The 19,731-nt window shown below is 27.7% G+C and overlaps 2 protein-coding genes across 2 annotated transcripts in view; one reads left to right on the forward strand and one right to left on the reverse strand.

Moving 5' to 3' along the window:
- Positions 1 to 19,731, forward strand: part of LOC114129703 (uncharacterized) — a 380,263-nt gene that overhangs the window by 87,572 nt on the left and 272,960 nt on the right. The window lies entirely within an intron of this gene.
- On the reverse strand, positions 2,947 to 19,710 carry LOC114129705 (uncharacterized). The gene is made up of 4 exons (XM_027994509.2): positions 19,481 to 19,710; positions 10,679 to 10,767; positions 8,852 to 9,320; positions 2,947 to 3,263 (listed from the first exon to the last, which is right to left on the reverse strand). The coding sequence occupies exons 1-4, from the start codon at positions 19,520 to 19,522 to the stop codon at positions 3,063 to 3,065; spliced, it is 801 nt and encodes a 266-aa protein (XP_027850310.1). The 5' UTR covers positions 19,523 to 19,710; the 3' UTR covers positions 2,947 to 3,062.

A 19,731-nucleotide genomic window follows, 5' to 3' on the forward strand; every position in this document is an offset into this window, starting at 1 on the left:
TTGTTCTTCACGCTTCAGTTTGTACTATCGGTTTTTATATTTTTATCGTAAAATTTACTTTGAACCAGAGGTTACCATTATAGTAGACGAAGACTTTAATAACTATGACTAATAGTACACTTTATTTTATACTATATGATAATATTCTATTTGGATATCTCCATCTCTCATTGTTATGCGTGATCGATAGAATAGGTTAGGTTAAAAATGTTAACATGGAATTCAGGGTATCTATAGTGTATACAATGTAAAAAATAAATAAATAAAGTATAGAACTTACTTTTGACAATTATAGCAATTGTGTAAAATCGCGAATGCGTTTAAATCACCAATAAAATATATTATACATTGTACGTATTTCATAATTAGAAAATTAATTTTGTTTGTTTTTGGGTCACCAACAGAATAAAAAGTTATACTTCGTACGGTTTACCACTATTAAACATAATATTATCCGATATAAGCTAAACGACTATTTATATATTTGCTTTTAAAGAGTCTCAAAGATTTTATTGTTCAATTGTAATAACGGAGTTCAAATGCAGCTGCTAAAATGGTATTCTAAACTTTCAAAGCGATGATTATTGCGCAAGATTAAATTAAACGTTATCTTTTTCGACAATTAAAAAATGATAACGATATTATGTATTGTACGTTATATGTATTATGCAGTATTATAGAACTTAAAAATATAAGCATAACTGACATAAAGAGATTCATTAAGTTTCACCAAAACTATACATTTAAATAGAACATAATACAGAGTTGTATACGATGCTAATTTTAATTCAACGATTTATCATTTCGGGAAGTTTTGTTTTTGTTTTTTGGGTTATAGAATCTTAAAGAATTGCTCTTAAATAAAAACGATTAGTGCTTCTTTCATAATCAGTTATTTAAAATGTAATTAGTTTGTTAATTCATATATCCTATGCTATAATATAATATTTTAATTTATTATTATAATTACTATCTTCCTTCTAATACTGTATTACTTTACAGTTATTTAATATATAATAGTTAAATATATATATTTTAAATAATTAGGAAATCGTGTTTTTAATTACTACTAACACTTAAAACTAATTATATAGGCCTGTAAATGTAGTAACACACCTAAACCATAACTATTTTCAGTTAATTTAATTTTTTTTTATATAAATTTCGATAAAAATATTTTACTCAAATTTATGAAAATGTTCAAATTATTTTGTAGTAAAAAAATGAATGTAATATTAAATTGTTATAGCTAAAGCTTGAAAATGCAATACAAAGTTTCTCAGTAACCTAACCCAAGTAGTTCATCGTGTAAGCAAAAAATCTAAAAATGCACAAACACATTTTTTTTAGCCATCCTAAGTTTTATCTTGTACGAAATTAGATATTTAAATAAAGAATAACGATATTAGTTATTTGGGTATAGTTCAAAAATATTCGTAGGAACTTGAAACTTTTAATGTCTACTATTATATTTTATACACACAATAACATTTTTAAAATGCAATGTTTCCTACAGAAACGAATTCAATTTATTCAATGTCTGACCTAACCTTAGTAATTATATAGATATTTTAAATATTTTAGTGCCTTTACAAAACACGAACTATGTGGCTGAACATTTATTTATATAACAAATAAAACTAATGTTAGGCACTAAAATAATAAAATAAGATTATTATATTATTTCTTATTATTATTGTCAATAACGATGTTATGATAATAGCAAATGTGCGTTATGTACTCTACAAGGTATAATTAAATATTAGGTAACTATTTTGTATTGACCCATCTGTTTTTTGCAAAATTAAATTTGTATAGACCATTCAGTTTTAAATATTTGAAAAAAGAGTGTATAAACACTACTTAACTTCTTAAAAATTTCAAATTGCGTTTTAGTATTAATTTGTTTTGACTATTTTACGTAAATTTTATAACTCATCCTTGGTAATTATAGCTTATTACAAGTGGCTATAGCCTATAAGCGTATATATAGATATTTTAAAAGATTTATTTTGATTTCATTTTTCTTTGTATGCAATATTAGGAAAAACAGTTATTAGTTTATATTTTAGATAATTTATCATTTTTTTTCTTAATTAATTTGAATTGAAATGTATGAACTATTGTATTATTTCATTGTCATCATAAATATTATGACGTTAACTTAAATAGATAAAAATAAGTGTAAAAAAGGTAATTATCTATATTATGCTTATCTGTATAAGTATATTGTTATTTTTTATCTTTATTTAGATAGTTAAAGAATCATTTTTCTTGAACAATGATTTATTGTTGAATTTTAACAAATACATTTCAATGATTTTCTTAATGAAGCTTTACAGTTGACACCTACTGTACTTGTTTTCCTACTTCACCTTTTTTTCTTATTTGGAATTGAAATGAACGAATCAAATATTGTTATAAATTTATAATATTATGCAGATACGACACTAATGAAGCCACGTTAACGCTGTATCAAAATTGCCTACACATGACGCCGTTTTAAAATATTTAAATTATTGCACTTTTAAAAGTAAAAAGTATTGATACTAATATTCTATTCTATACAATACAATATTTCACAAACCATTAAGTATTAAAATATATCTGTATAAAAGAAAAAATACGTTCTATTATACTTATCGGGTTATCTAGGAAGTGCTTGTCGCGACGTTCATACCTACTGTTCGAGTTGCGGAAAATGCTACATACGAATTTTATTTAAAATATGACGTTCAAATTCAATAATAATGTATGGAGGTGTTACATACACTGATTAAATTCTTAGAAATGATTTAATTATATTATAGCTATTAGTTATATTATAATAGTACGATCAGCACGTTATTCAATTAAATTAACAAACAAACAAACAGTAATGATTTATATTATTTATTAAGTATCTTATTATTGTATCATAATATCAAAATAATGACAAAAACGTAATAAAACTCACCAAAATATACATTTATTTCAAGAATAAATAATTTATTAAATTAAATATAATTTATTAATTCATATTCCATCGATTAAGATTAGAGAGTCTTAAACAATGCATACAATTATTCATTTGAATTTTCAAAATTTGGTGGGTGTAAAACAGTACACCTTGAGTATTTTTTTTTCGTCTTCAGTTTATAATCAGTTCTTTCTTTGTCATTCATTCGATAAAATCCATACGGGTGCATTGCAATCCAACGTATTTCCGTCATGGGCCCATCTCTTTTAAAATTCCCCTGTTGATCTTTTAGTATGCCAAGAACCTGTGTGTTAAAAATATATTTAATAGGTATAATAAATAACATAATATTATTATAGTTGAATAATCGCGTCACATATTAATTTTTTGAAGTATGATATAATATATTATTATTTATTGAAATTAAATAAGGCAATAGTATTATATTTCATCAATGAAATATGGAAGAATTTTGGTTATTTGAAATATTCGATAAGTATTCTATTAGAACAAATTTCATTACTATTTTATGATATTTAAAATTCTACATATTATTCAGATATAATAATAAATATTAAAAACATCAAATTCGACAGGGCAGACAATTTCTTTTGATGTTCGTAATTCTCTGTTAGAAAAATATACTATTAGTTCTAAGATATAAAATCATTATATAAATTAATTACTGTGTCTCTACCACTTTAAAACTACTAGATATTTCAAAATGGACCAAAACAAATACATACTTATTTCAAAAAATAAATACTTCAGAAACCACCCTTACGTACAACATACCTATCATAAAAAATCTAAACGTAAATATTTAGAATATTAGTCCCATATGTATTTTACTGATAATAATTATTAAATATTTGGTTTTGGATTAGAACATAATTGCAATTCAAATAATATTTAAATTACAACCGTTTCTAAATGATTTGAAAAAAACAAACATAACAAAATAAAATAAAATTTTCGCGTTTTAAGAGAGTAAATTGTGTTTAGTTCTAGTTCATAACTAGAACATAACTTCAAGTATATATAATAATAGTATTGAAATTAAGAATGATGAGTTATTTTTATTGTTTTGTCCTAAACAATGTCTTCATATTATATTATAATTTAGTCGGATGATTATTTTACCTGATCACAAATCGGCCAGGTACGCGTTGTTTTATTAGTTACGACATAATAGAGTTTAGGGATTTTTGTGATTTTATGACGTTAAGTAAGTGTACTCGTGCATTTTTATCAACAAACCATGATAATGTAATATATTATAATATGCACTATGAGTGGGTACATATTATCATTACACAGTCTGGTTAATCCTGTAAAACGCTTTAGGTGTAATTTCACCCAAATTGAAAATTCTTGATTAATTCTGAATTAAATCTCTTATCTGCACCGAATCGTAATGTCAACGTATATTGAGCAACAGATTATTGGTATGCATTACGCTTGAGTGTTATATACATATAACATATAGTTCGTATAATACCCAAGTGTACGTCTTATATTCACATGCGCCAGAGATGATTAACGACGGAAGACTATAATAATATACATCATTCATTACTCGAAAACAAGCGTGCAGTATATTTATGATTTAATTAGGGAAATTTGGTTCCGGTGTAGTAATTGATGAGGCCATAATATTAAGCGTGAGTTATAAAATAAAATGGCTTACTCGATCAAATATTTTGTACTATTGATAGATTGAAACTATTGAATAGTTTTCATATAGTTCCAATTTACGCTTATTTATACGTCATTATATCATTTTGTATTGATTATTTGTTTAACAACAAACTAATACAACGGTTTTTTTTATAATTTTTTGATCTTGTAATATTATTTTTATAAGCACATAATATAGTTAACCTTAACCTATACTTTATTTTCTTTTACGAATATTCAGTTTTTAAGTAAGTTATGAGCATTTTTAATTTTCATTATATTATGTACGCATAATTTGCTGAAAAAACTAACTGTGATAAAAAATCGGCATACTAACACAGATAATGTTCTTACAGTCAATTTCAAATATTTTTTTTATTTTATTTATTTTAAATATATTCTCTTTGTAAAGTTAAACAGTCACCTCTGATAAACGACAATGTTAATATAATTCAGTACATATATATATATTATTTAATTACTTTTTGTTTGAGTATAATCAGCTTGTAGATACCTACTTAATGCCAGATGTTTTTTTTTATTTAGTCGGCAATGTTGAAAAACAATAATTTATATTGTTGTGTTAGAACACGTAAATAGTTAATTTTAAGCTCGTTAAAGCGGTATTATAATACTATGTAGGTATCTATTTCTAACAACTGCAAAAAAGGGTGTTACGTAAAATGTATATTTGTACTTAAAACAAAACGAAATCAACCAAATTGTGATTCGACTCAACTGTTTTTTCATAATACTTATGTAATATAGAATATGTGTTACCTATAATAGTAAGTATATTGTAAACTTGTAAAAACTGATAAAAAAATCTTTGCGATGATTATACTTACATTGGAATATTATTTCATTTACATATTATTATTATTTTGTAGGTATCGTTAATAAAAAATATGACTCAGTAAATGTCAATATCAATTTGCTAACATATTTGATATGTTTTAATTTTATTAAGATATTATATTCAAAATACTTTGGTTTAAATCATATAGTTACTTGGTTTTTATTTCGTTGTTCATCTTAGGTAATTTCTGTTATAAATTAACTTCCTTTAAATAGGTTAACTAATGTAACTGTTATTTATTTTTATTTATCCTTTCCTCGTATACAATATGTATTGTACCATAACGTAATGAGTCTCTCTAGGCTACAACGATTTCATTTTCATTTTTTGTTTCTTTTAATTCTTTGATCGAACGACATCTTACAAATTTTATATTGCATCGGTTTGTGTGTACAGATTATTTTTTCCTCGAAATGTATTCGATTTAATTTTGCTATGATCATCATTATTTTTTTTTTATTATTCAAAATAAACTTTACAAAAACAATAATTAATATTATTTTGCAATTGTTTAAACTATTTCAAGTCATCGTAGAAATTATATGAAATACTTGTTGATGAATACGTTATATTGTATTTAAACAATATGACTATATTGAGCAGAAAAAACATACGAAAATAATTACAATGAGAATTTCACTAAATAATCTGCAAATGAGAATTTCTTCGAAAAAAGCATATTATCAATTACATAACACTCGCGAATTCCTGAATTCGTATTTGTCTTAAACAATCGTATAATAAATTATAATGAAACCATCATAATAATAACACTGCTGAGATAATACTATTTTAAATAAATAAATAGAAAGTTAATGATTATTTTAATATTATGTTCGTGCGCTCAGCGCATTGTTAAATAGAGTTGAACACATGAAGTGGTGTGCTCTAAACGCGTAGAGTAAATAATATAAACCCAAATGTGTATAATATCACACACTCCATTGATCGTGTCATAAGCGTTTTAATAATTTGATTTGTTTCCAGGGTAAAAAAATGTGTACTAATGATGAATGCTCTAAACTTTGTGCAAGTTTTTGTAATTAAATTCATTAATAAAAACCTCACATCAGCTCTACTTTGTAATAAAAAAAAAAAAAGAAAAAATTGTGGATTCAAATTATATATTATATTTGTGTAAGTCGATTGCATAACTGATGAGTTATGCCATTATTCATTATATCTAATTACGCTCAATATCTATAAATGATAATAGTTAGTTCCCAGATCCTAATTGATAATATATGGTATATGCAGTATTGCTTAAACGACAAATGCAGCTTGTTTTAATTACAAAATTATGATGAATTGATCTAATTTTATATTAATTGATACTTAAAAATGTCAAAAAAAAAATATGATGACATGTTTAAATGAACACATTTTAATGCGGTAGACGTGAACTTTCTTTTGTTACTACTGAGTTAAAATACAGACTAATCAAATATAATCACATACTATGGTAGAATCATTAAATGACTACGCACTTGCCTTAAACTCAAAAATAGACTTCACGGCTTATTTAAATTAAATTAATTAATAATTATTTTAACTTTTTAAAACTCAGGGAAAGTAGAATAAAATTATCAAATATATAATAAATATTATATAATACTTGTAAAGTTGTAACTAGATTTAATGGCGCTAGAAGATTTTTCCTAAGAATTTTTCCTTAGAATCTAAATTATTTTATAGTATTTAATTACGACTCTTCAAACACTCAATGTAATGGTTTTCGATTATACCGATATTCATTGTACATAAAAAAAAATAATAATAAATTATAATTATTAGATTAATACGTATTCAAAACTTTAAAATTATTTTATGTCATTGAAGACAATCAAAACTTAATTCTGATATTAATTTGTATATGCATAATGTCAGATGGCTATAAATATAATACCTATATTATCTACAAAAATGTATTTTCCTGTTAATGATTCTCCAAATTTGTAATTTATCATTCAAAAATTGATTTAAAAACAGCAATAGTTATTTAAAAAGTACGTCAGGTTGAAATCACGGCGTTATTATAATATTTTTGAGAAGTCTATTGACTACTGAAATTTAGGTTAGTACCTGTACCAAGTTTCAAAATTTTAATTTTTAATAATGTTAAATATTTTCGCAGAAATAAATTTGTTATGTTATGTGTTAACGCGCCAAGGCACTTTGGTAATGCAAAAAAAAAAATTAAGTTTCTCAAAAAAAAAAAAAAATGATAGCTATTGAAACGGTGATTTGAAATGTTTGAAAATGTGTAGGCAATAGTTAAAGTTGTTGACGATCAAATTGAATGAAACACGATAATACATCAAATGAGTATATTTAATTAATTATTATTATTATCGGTAACGAACGTGCGATAGTGTTTGCTGTCCTCCGCGTCTAGGTCCGCCGATCCACGATAAGGACCGCCGGTGTGGCGTACACTCCCGCTACCTTTCGGTATAGCCCAGACACCGACACGGTAGTACGGTACCGGTACCATGTTAATTTTCATAGAATATTGGCCTACTCACTATAATAATTATCTTCACATCTCTCCTACCTACTGACTAGTCGTGCATCGAATTTTTCGCGTCCTCACAAACAAGCAGTATCACTTCAACGATAATTCTTTTTTTATGCCCGGCCCTCTATCGGTATGTGAGAAAGATGAAAGAGTCAGCTGGATTTGTCTTTGCGCCCTCGGGCGAAATGTGAATACGTGCTGAAATGTGCGGTAACGTAGTGTAAATTATGAAATGTATTATATAGGTTAGATTTTCAGCCTGGTCGCTTTTCTCATTGTTTTTTACTTATATACAGGTATAATTATTTTTACTATTGTTATTATTTTTGTCAATATACTGCTACAGGCACTGATGAATAGCAATATCTTTGGGTTCATGATTTTTAGTTCATCAAATACAGTTTTTGTCTAGTCGTTAGTACTATTTTTCTCCAGTGTATTTTTTTTTTTTATATTCTTTTTTTGGACGAGTTTTACGGTCATCTAAACTTTCTCGGACATAGCTTATCTGTTTACATTTACTATACTCAATTTTATATTTTTACATTCTTATATGATTTTTATGGAATTTTTTTGTTTTCAGTAATTATTATTAAAAAGAAAAATCCCATAAAATTAATTAGCAACCTTTAAAACCTTTTAAATTCATATTGCCGACTGACACTCCACGCCAAAACTAAGGCCTATATACGTGCGATGTGTCACATGTGGTGTTTGGAGTGACAGGGGAGGAAATTGGTCATGGTCATCTGTATTTAATATGTGATAACGATTTGTCAAAATTCGAACGGGAACGGTATTATGTCGTACTGACGTATGGCCACTAATCACCTACCTGTGTTTGGATCTCGACGGGAAGGTCCTGTTTGCCGTTTCGTCCTAACACACTGACGATGTCTGCAATGTCGTACGCGGTCGCGCCGGCCTTCTTGAGATTAAGCACCACCGACTTAAGCACTGGCATGTTATTTAGGTTTGGCTTCGTTTTGGCCGCCTTCTCAAATTCGTCATTGTGCAACACCACATTGTAGAGCGCGTGCCCAAGTACTGTCCGGAGTGCCTCCTGGTAGTCCCTTGATGTGCCCAGATGGTTGAGTGGCCGGGTGTACAGGAACATTACATCCTGCGGCTTTTCCACCTGTTTTCCCAGAAATCGGCTGGTGGTTCCCATCACATTGGATACAGCTCCACCGGTCGCGTCCACCATTTTCTTCAAGGGCTTTATTGGTTTAACGACAGCGCCCACCGCACCGGCCACCTTTTGAGTTGCGTACTGGCCGCCGTCTGCCAGCTTCGACGGTATCCTGTTCACAACAGACAACAGTTTGAACGTAGCATACGATTTAAGGCAAACTTTTTTTTTTTGTTTAAGCGTTTACGCATTAATAATAAAAAATAATACTATATTTTATAACGGGTGGTAAATTTAACGTAAGGCACTAATTATATCAAAATGTTGATAATTTTAAAAATATTTTTTTTACATAATTTTAAGTCGTCTAAAAACATTTATTTTTTAAATTTTTCGTTTTTTTTTTTTTTTTTTAACAACGTAATTTATTATTTCAATAAAGAATATATTTTGGACTAGTAGTTAATGAGTTAGTGATTTAAAGTTTTGAAAAGTGAAAACGAAGTGTATGGGTGCCTAACAAAATATATAATCATTACTCATCTAATCTAAACTTTAAATAATACTGAACTGATAAAATATTTTGATACACTGTAATTAATATTTTAAGTAGTAAAAAAATTAAACGATAAAAATTATTTATTTTTCAAAAATTTTGTTTTGTGACGATTTTAAATTATATAAAAGAAATATTTTCTTTAAAATTTGTGTTTGTATTGATGCAGAACGATATTGGTATATTATAAGGATACATTTTCCTTTAAAATTGATGGTTATAGTAAGTTTTTGCAAATTAATCAAAACGAATTATTTTGTGACAAACGTAATTTGCTGATAGCTAATTTCAGAAATTATTATACCGATTTCAATAAAAGGTTTATTATAGATTTCTTGAGAATTGAAGGGTGTTAGATTCATTTTTCAACACCTACCTGCTGCTATAAAATAGCTCATGAAAATCGAACATATTTTGTTTATATAGATACAAGTAATTACATCGATTATAGATTATATTACTATTTAATTAGTATTATTAGTTATTAGAAACATGGCATATTTTAAACTTTTTTATATAATTTATTATAATATTTTACATGAATATTGTTTAGACGGCATTTACATACAAAATAAATTTTGTATAAGTAGATATGACTAATGACTTTTTTTTTATTGTTTATGAATGATGATGATATACCTAATATAAAATTATGAACTTATAAAACTTTTATTGTATTGTATATATAAAAAAAATGGCTAATAAATTTAATTTTGATAATACGATATTGGTATTCGGTATCGATTACATCGTTTGTTATTTGATATCGCGAAATATAAATATACATATATATATATAATGTATAATATGATGCGATATTAGTAGTTAATAAAATACCATCCTGCTCACAATAGTTACAACTTATAATATTTTACTTATGACTTTAAATGTCAACAAAAAATAATAACCAAGTTGTTATATGTATTTCTAAAGATGTAATATTAAATACTTATGCCACAATAAATAAACTGTACCTGGCTAGGCTTCTAATTGCTACTTTGCAAATATGTTTAACATTCAATATTCCTTTGCTCTCTTTAAAAAATATTGTCATGCAAATTAACTGTAACGAGATAAATATTGATTAAAATAATATAAACCTGAAACTACAATTATGATTACAGTTAAGTTCCAGATATGTTTATACCAAATTTTACTCATTAAAAAATATATATATATATAAATTGGAATATAATACAACAAATATAATATTATGTATAATAATATTTGAAATATTATGTCGTACCCGCATTTGTTATCTCCGTCTTACACACGTACGACATAGACAAAATGCGTTTACGCAGTCTGAGTTGAACTCCTCAATTTTGGTTCTAGAATAAAATATATAGGAACCTATTATACAATTGAATTATGGCAATATTTCTGAGGAAAAACGCTGCGTCTTTTCTATTATTCCAAAATATAATATTCATTATATCGTTTAGAAATAGCAAAAATGTCAAATTTTTTGAATGATCTTTAACTTTTCAAAATTTAAATTTTTTTAAAATGTAGCGTCTTACCCTCAGAAATATTATCACAATTCAATTTTATAATACATGTACTTACTGTAGAGTTAAAATTGAGCGAGTTCTACTCAGACTACGTAAACGCATTTTATAAGACGGAGACAACACACGCGGATGCGACGTCCTCTTAAATGATATTGTAAGCATTTCTTATCTTAATTATAAAAAAATATTATAATTCATAAAATATATAATTCTGAAAATAGCTTTAATTGAGTGACAAAGTATACTCAAGAAACAAAATTGATATTTTTAAATTGTTATTATATATAGGTACCCTGAAATCTTACCACTTAGGTTAAAAATATATAAATTAAAAATGTGGCACATTAATTCATCGTTTGAGAAAAAAAGTGAAATAATAATATGTAAAGATATAAAATGTATGACAAACTTCAATTGGTTTTCAGAATTTGTATCGCTTTACTATACTCAAAAACGAAAATAAAAACAGACGTTTAAACATAAAATATATTATGAACTTTTACACGTAAGCACTCTTTACCCCTACAGTTTAAAGGTTATTTTAAATTACATAATTGTTAAGTTTCATCAAAATTCAGTTACGTAATCGAAAATAATAAAGACAGATATACATGTATAAATGGAAATTTAGTAAAATTTGCGACATATTTTTGACATTTATTAACATTAATATAAGTTGTGACATGAATCCAAAATTAGTTTCATACTATCCCCCTCTGTAGGTACGTGATTTTTTCTACTTCCAAAATGAGTGTGCAAAAAGGCGACAATAATGTTGAATAATTATGTAATGCTCTAATGCTTTTACTATACTCTATTATGCTTAAGAACAGATTACATATTATAGTAACAACTAGAGTAAAATTAGGTGAAATGTTCAGACACTCCCGAGACATCTACTCATCAGATGAATATTTTATCGACGATCACTAGACGTGTAGACTTAACAACAACTATTTCTGTATGTTTTATACTTTTTCATTAAAATTCGTTTCGTGTTTATATCAGCTGTATGACATTGTCGTTTTTTTTTATATTGAAATAACAAAAACGAACGAAATTATGAATTTACTTTGTTAAACGTTATCCACGTAGAGTTTTCAAAGAGCGTGAGAAGTTTTAAATAGATGGTGGTTTTTGTTTAAAAACATTGACTAAGTACAATTTATGCACTGAAAACATTAAACAGTAGTTATAAATTATATTAAAATATACTTAGATTGCTGACATTTGGTTATGTCAATGTTGGTAAAAATTAATGTCTATCGCGATAATTGATTTGGTCCATCAGCTGAGTAATCGTTAAATACATTAAAGAAAAAAAAATTCTTAGGGTGAATAATTTACAAGAGTTGATAAGTTTAAAGTTACTTATTTACTCCGATGCAAGAATTTAGATTCAAAGAAATTTTATTGTTCTATTTTTTTTTCACACAGACATTATACAGGTTTACTAAGTCCCTAAAACATAAGCCATTCGAATCGTAATTACGAACTGCTGGAAAAATATATTAGCTATCTACCTACTAATAAATTCGCATTAGACGTTCTTCGTATTACCGTATTACCATTCCACATTATTGCGCTTTTGCCTCAATTATAGTCATTTTATCGTGCAATAGTACGGACTATACGGTACCTACTACAGAAATGTCACAGTATACGAAAATTTATATGGTATCGGATGCTGCCGGATGTTATGGCGCTACCTGCGTAATGTATAAAAGTGGTTTGTTTAAATGTAATATACGGGACATTAAGTTTACTTTAAGTATTCACGAAGACATCTTTACTCTATTTCCTACTATGAGCAGCTATAAGCAATTTTTTTTTTAAAGATCAATCAAAAACAAAGTAATTTCGATGTACGTTAAGATACGTGTTATTGATCGAATGTGATGTTTGATGGTTAGTTGTATTATTAAAATATTTAAATTATATGTAGAAACGATAAAGTAATGAGTTCGTACAAAATCCATTTAACTCTTGATTAAAATTTGTTGAAATATGTTAGTTCTTCATAAAATAATGTCATTGTTACTTTATTGTATATTTTACATAAAGCAAACAGTAAAATATAACCGATTTAAATAATATATGCCTTATTGCAGATTGCAGTAAGTTACAACTATATGACACAATGTGCAATAGATGTACAATAAAATAAATATTTTTTGAACGATAGGGTTTTGTTCTAAATGTCATCATAAATTTCAAAGACTTTTATTTTGTGGTTTTCCAATTTTGAGCGAATTAAAAAAAAAATACATTTTTAAAGTACCATTGCGTACAATTTTCAATCTGTAGAAAAAATATATAATATAAAACTTTGAGAATATTCCCGAAACGTGTTACAAAAAAAAAAAAAAAAAACGGTGCTGTAAGACGCACCAAACAGAATCCATAATAATGTATTTGGTTGGTCACAAATTTAAGCTACAAGCCAAAGTCCAGACATACTCTTCTGCCAAAATTTTTCACGCCAAACACGTAAAGAAAAAGTCCTAAACCACTTTTAAAAAACGAAATTACATTTTTACCGTGGGGATTTAGAAATCAAATAGTTGTTTCAAAACTAGTAAATACATTTACATTAAATTCATTTTGTTGTATGTGTAGAACTATAGAATTTTTTAATACAAAAGCAATTGTTATTTTTTATAGCGATTTATTTACATAGTTTAATTGAATTATAGGTAATGTATTAATCCGTTGTGATAATTTCTTGCAAATAAAATAAATTTTAAAACATTCTTCCTGTCCTTCATTGTCACACATGAAACATTCGTGAACAATTGTCCAATAATAAAGTGAATTGATATTTGATGTACCTATGTATCTAATGTCATCTTGAAGAACAGAAAAAATTGCAATTTCAAAGTACCTAAAAAATATATTTAGACTAATTTTCAACAACTTACTTGCTCACAGTGCCTACAGTTGGACTGGGTATTAGTTTATAAATTAATAAGAATAAAATATTATGATTTTTGAATATAGTAATTACTTATTAATACATGTAGTATTTTCTATAAAAGTGAGTTCGACTTCAAATATTTCTGATAGAAAAATAAATAACTAATAGGTACTAATGTATTAGTGATGATATAAATAAATCATAAACATCCTTTGAAAGAAAACCTGACATACATTATAGGCTCAGAATCGTTTTTCATTTCAACTCATGCAATGATTTATTATTGAATTCAATTTTTAACACATTGACCTACCCATTGACATGGTACACTCAAAATCTGCTAAACAGCAGATCGAATTTTCTTGTTTTTATTTTTTTTTTGTGTGTGTGTATTGATTCCACTACAATATCCACTCAAAAAAAAAAAACCTAATTTATGTCCAAAACGCTATACACATTATTTTTAAAGGTCATATTTTCTATAGTACCTAGAGCTTTATTTGATATTACAATATACTGTACCTATTATATATTGAATGGTTATTTGAATATAACTTTACGATCTTTAGTCGTAAAATCTAAACAAATCCAACCATAAATATTAGTTTCAATATAATAAACGACATAATATTTTGTTAGTGAGATTACAATAAATATCTGAATGTGATCACTGTCGACTTATAAAACTGTTCGTGCACAAATTATTCTTATATTTGTGAAGTTAATACTAAAATGATGAAATAAATTGTTAACGAATAATTGAGATATTCTTTCATCATAAAACTGTTATCAGGTATTAAATTCCAGCACACTATAACAATATATATATATGTATATAATATATATATTATATTATTATTATTATACTTTTGAAATATTTTTAAAGTATAAATACAGATTTTCAGTTCACTTTAATCGACTTTGAGAGTCATAAACGGTTCTTAGAATACCCAAAAATCAGATAAAATTAATGGTTTATATTAAATTATTGTATTCAAATCGCTCTCTTTCTTGATAGAAATAAAGAGATCTTTTATACGTTTGTGGACGTCAAACAAATTACAGGTTTTAAATATTAGAGTAAGAAATTCATTATAATAAAACTTAAAAATTAAATCATGATAAAACGATAAAATTAAAGGTATACTGAGACTTTAAGAATGGCAATATAAAATATTATAGTATTTATTTAAAAAGTTGTTCAATATTGTAATGTATACGCAATATACGTGCATTCTAAGTTAAAAACTATTATATTATCTTTGAAGGTAGATTTTGTAATAGGCAAGTCCAGCATTTTGACTACCTCTGTAACGATTAATATATATTTTGATACATATTTGAGATATTTATAAAATAAGAACACTGAAAATATTATAATACTTATATAACTATAAAACAGTTAATATTACTGAGAACTAAAGAATATTTTTTTATTGCAAATGTCAAAAACGAGAAAAATATATCATATTAAAAAAATTACATTGTTATTAAAACTAAAAATTTTTTTCGGTGAGCGCAGCCAGACCGTCTAATAATATAGATCCCAACGATCGTCTAAGTATATGACTTCAAAAATTAAACGGTAGAAAATTCCACCTTTGTTTCCCATTCATCGACCCCCCCAGACCACCGCTTTTTTAATATCATATAATTTATTATTTAGATAGTATTGTCTTCATTTTTGACATTTTTACGTTTGGAAGTCCCTGTATGTAACAGTTATATAGTTGACTATACATATTTACGTTTAGTTTTTTCAAGAAAAATAATCACTGATTCACGGTTCTGTTTTCAACGTCAAAAACATAACACCACGTGGCTGGCTGTTAACTTTTAGCTCGCCCCATAACGCGTTGTTTAACATCGATATTGAAGAAATATACGAAACGTGTGTTTGCCTATAGATTATGAACGATTCCCGGCACGTTGTTTCATCTTAACGTTATATTTTTTAGCGCAGTCGGGGAAAGATTTCTTTACTGATTATTTTATACGACCTTTCAAAACTGAACGATTACACACGACTCATTTCATTTTTAGGCCAATGAAAAAGAAAACAGGAAATATAAGTATGCACACTTCGCTCCACAGAGGGGAAAAATACACTGATTATGGTAATTTTTGGCTTTTCATCGTGTGACGCTGGGAGATTTTTTTTCTCTATACGCATATAACGGTCTCCTTCCTTTTTGCAGCACATAAATTCTCAAAATCAACAATTTTTCTCTTAGCCGTTTTATATTTTATTTTTTTTTTTTTTATCAAACGGTTAAATTTCCAAACGACCGGTTGAATAATTCCAAGCGTTCGTGTATTATAATATAATACGTCTACCTATCACAAGTCGAAGAGTAATGCGCGTAAGTCGCATCGCCGACGCCGTACGACCGCTAATGCATATAAAGTCGATTTTTACGTCCGCAGCGAAAAAAATACATACAGCCGCTGTTAGGTGCGCGCATAATATCGATCGTTTGCGTGGATGGCTTTGCTGCTGCGATAGTATTAAGATAAATACGCGAGATGAGTCCGATATTTATACGACGACACGGATTCATAGGCGCATAGGCGTGTCCAGACCTTTGACGCAGAGGGTGCAACCTGGTGCGTAACCGAGGGGCTAAGAGGTCTTAGCCCCCTTTTTTGAACAATTTTTCTTAATTCATGGTGCCACCTGAAATCACAGAGGGTGCAGATGCATACCCTGCACCTCCCGTGGACACGCCTATGGACTCGCGAATAATATGTGAACCGGCAAATAATAATAACGGACGTAAGGCGTACGCCCATGTCTACCTACCTACATTACGGTAGCCTTGTGCATTTTTAATGGTCATCGGTTTTTCCGCGCGCGGGGCCGTCGCAGATGTAATTTAGGAAAAGATTTAAATTCAACTGCGCCACGCATAGAAACCTAGCCCCGTGATTAACCGTAAACCATTACGCGCAGTTCTCCGGAAAGTTATACGCGTGAGTACTATTAACTCGCCCGCGATAATAAATCACACCGTCGACGTAATCGTTTGACCCCGGGCCCGACGCACTACATACGAATATAATACGATATCCGCCGCGGCTTTCCGCAGAGCGCAATATCAAGTCGCGAGTGAGTTTCGCGTTTGTTTTCCGGCGCGCGTAAAATGTACGGCGTCCGTCAACGTCATCGCGACCCGCCCGCCGAATGTGTTGCGCTTGTAAAATATCGATGTATAAAATAGTCGGTTGTCGGAAATGTGTTTGCGAACGTATAAAGATAATCGGTAGAGCAATACGCGCATGTAGTTGCAAAACGACTGGCCGTTTTTAAATCTTGACCGCTTTTGTGAAAACCGAGCTCGACTTTTATACTTATGTTATTCAAACGCAATGATTTATTATTGTTTTAAAATTTAAATACACCCTCCCCGACGGTTTATCCTGTCCCTGTGTGTGTGTGTGTGTGTGTGTGCGTGTGTGCGCGTGTCTCTCTTTTTTTTTTATACATACCGAGGATAGCCAACTGAAAATGACTCGAGAGCCATTTTTCAAAACTTAAAACGCTTGTAAGCCCACATTAAAACACTATTTTTTAAGTGTATCGTCGCGTTTATCGTTAAAAACTAATTAACTCTTCTCACATTATTTGTACACAAAATATATGCTTATAATAAATAGAATATTTAAATTTGTATAGCATTACAAATCGTCGTTTAATTAATAGTCGAGCTATCTGTATACATAGTATGAAATAATTAAAGTGGCATAATGAAAAAATAAATAAGAAAGAATTTTTCTGCTAGAAAATAAATGGTTAATTATGAAATAAATAATTCAAATAATCATATTTTTAATTAAAAACTAAAAAATAAACTATGAATATTAAAAATTGTTATTAACGTATGGTTAACTTATAAACATTCATAGCGAGTTCACTAGAATATAGAATCTCAACATCTGTGGCCGTTTAGGAAATACACCGTAAAGCCAATTGCTACTTTATATTTTATTTTTTGTATATATATTTTTTTTTTATGTACTGTTAACCGCGTTTTTATTTATAACTATTTAAATGAAATCTTAAAAAAAAAGTGTATGCAGCCGTTTATCGTTTTTAAACGTCTGCTGTTGGAAGTTTGTAAACGTCATTGCACACATCGTAGAATACGTCAATAGTCGACGATCGTCACCCGCAGAGATCGTATTTTTTACTATATATTCCATACCCTTTATTCGGCACGTAATATACGAGTCGTGCAGTTAAGTACACATTGAGTTGAAGATAAGCGTTTTTTTCCAAACCACATGAAAATACGATTTATGTTGGCGTTACATGCGCAAGGCTCGAAAATTATTATTTTTTTTTTAGTTTTCGTTTAAATTCTCTTGTATGTATAATATTATGTATGGCGATCATAAGAAAATCGATTTAATTTAATGTACCACTTGAGTATAAATAAGTGTATTTATCCTCATTTAAATTTTACAAATACAAGGATTCTACTCTACTATAATACAATAAATAAGTTTGTTTAACACTTACTGATGCGTTTGGATGCTAGTTAAAATTGTATCAATAATTCAATACTGTATTCAAATGAAAGTTAATTTAACGATTTAAATATAAATAAGCGTTTTATTTTAAATATTTTTTATATTAAATAGCAAATTTTATAAATAACAGTTAAATATCAATAGTTATACTGAAATTAACTTTTAAAATCTTCAATGGGATTTTATATTTAAAAATCGTACAACCATTTTAAAGTGTTGTTTAACAATATGGATTGAATTTACAGAAACCAAAAATCGTGAAAATAACTATAGCATACATGATTCAGTAATTTGATATTATTTGATAATTTAAACTTAAACTAATGCTATGTTTTAGTAAAATATAATTTAAGGTATACATATTTCAACAATACATTGGACGTGGTTTATATTTTAAACTTTTATTATAAGTAATGTATTTTGCAATAAATTTCACAAAAAAATGATTTTGTGAATCTATACTAATATATAACTTATTTATGGATCTTGTTGCCTTTAACTAAATAGGTCATACTACGAATTGGTATTATTTTTTAAATGTATTTCTTAATATCGCATTTCCTTATAGAAAGGAGAGAATTTAATTCAATAGGTATTAATTTCTCCTAACAATGAAGTTTATCTTGAGTATACAATTTTACTCAATATATTCTATCTATATATTTAATTTAAAAAAAAAAATAATAATAATAATCTATTATATTTAAATAGTAATTATTAAAACGAAAGCATCAATTAATTTTTATAAAAAACATTTTACTCTTGAACGCGTAAGTTATTCTTGTAGGAAGCAAACCGTTTCCGGTCGTTACCTGGACGATGAAGAGTCGTTGACAAAGGTTGAATTTAGCCATTTTCCGTTGATAAGCAAACTGTTTGCTTAAAAGTCAGTTGAAAAGTGCGTGCAAAGTTTGAACGACTTGTGCAGTTGCAGCGTAAATATAGTGTTTAAATGCCGTCAACAATTTCCAGGCTGCCTCGAAAAACGCAGCCATTATTTTCGAACGTGTTCAACTGCTGTTGTTGTGTTGGTCGTCAAATTTCGTAGTGATATTAAAAAAAA

This window comes from Aphis gossypii, chromosome X (genome assembly GCF_020184175.1).
Source record: "Aphis gossypii isolate Hap1 chromosome X, ASM2018417v2, whole genome shotgun sequence".
NCBI classification, from domain to species: Eukaryota; Metazoa; Arthropoda; class Insecta; order Hemiptera; family Aphididae; genus Aphis; species Aphis gossypii.

Bases quoted from the DNA above. Each gene is read 5' to 3' on its own strand.
- LOC114129705 (XM_027994509.2), bottom strand. From the start codon at position 19,522: ATGGCTAAATTCAACCTTTGTCAACGACTCTTCATCGTCCAG. The intron at 10,768-19,480 runs GTAACGACCGGA...ATCTCGTTACAG, and splicing joins AACGACTCTTCATCGTCCAG to TTAATTTGCATGACAATATT. The intron at 3,264-8,851 runs GTAGGTGATTAG...TTTAACACACAG, and splicing joins CCGTCGAGATCCAAACACAG to GTTCTTGGCATACTAAAAGA.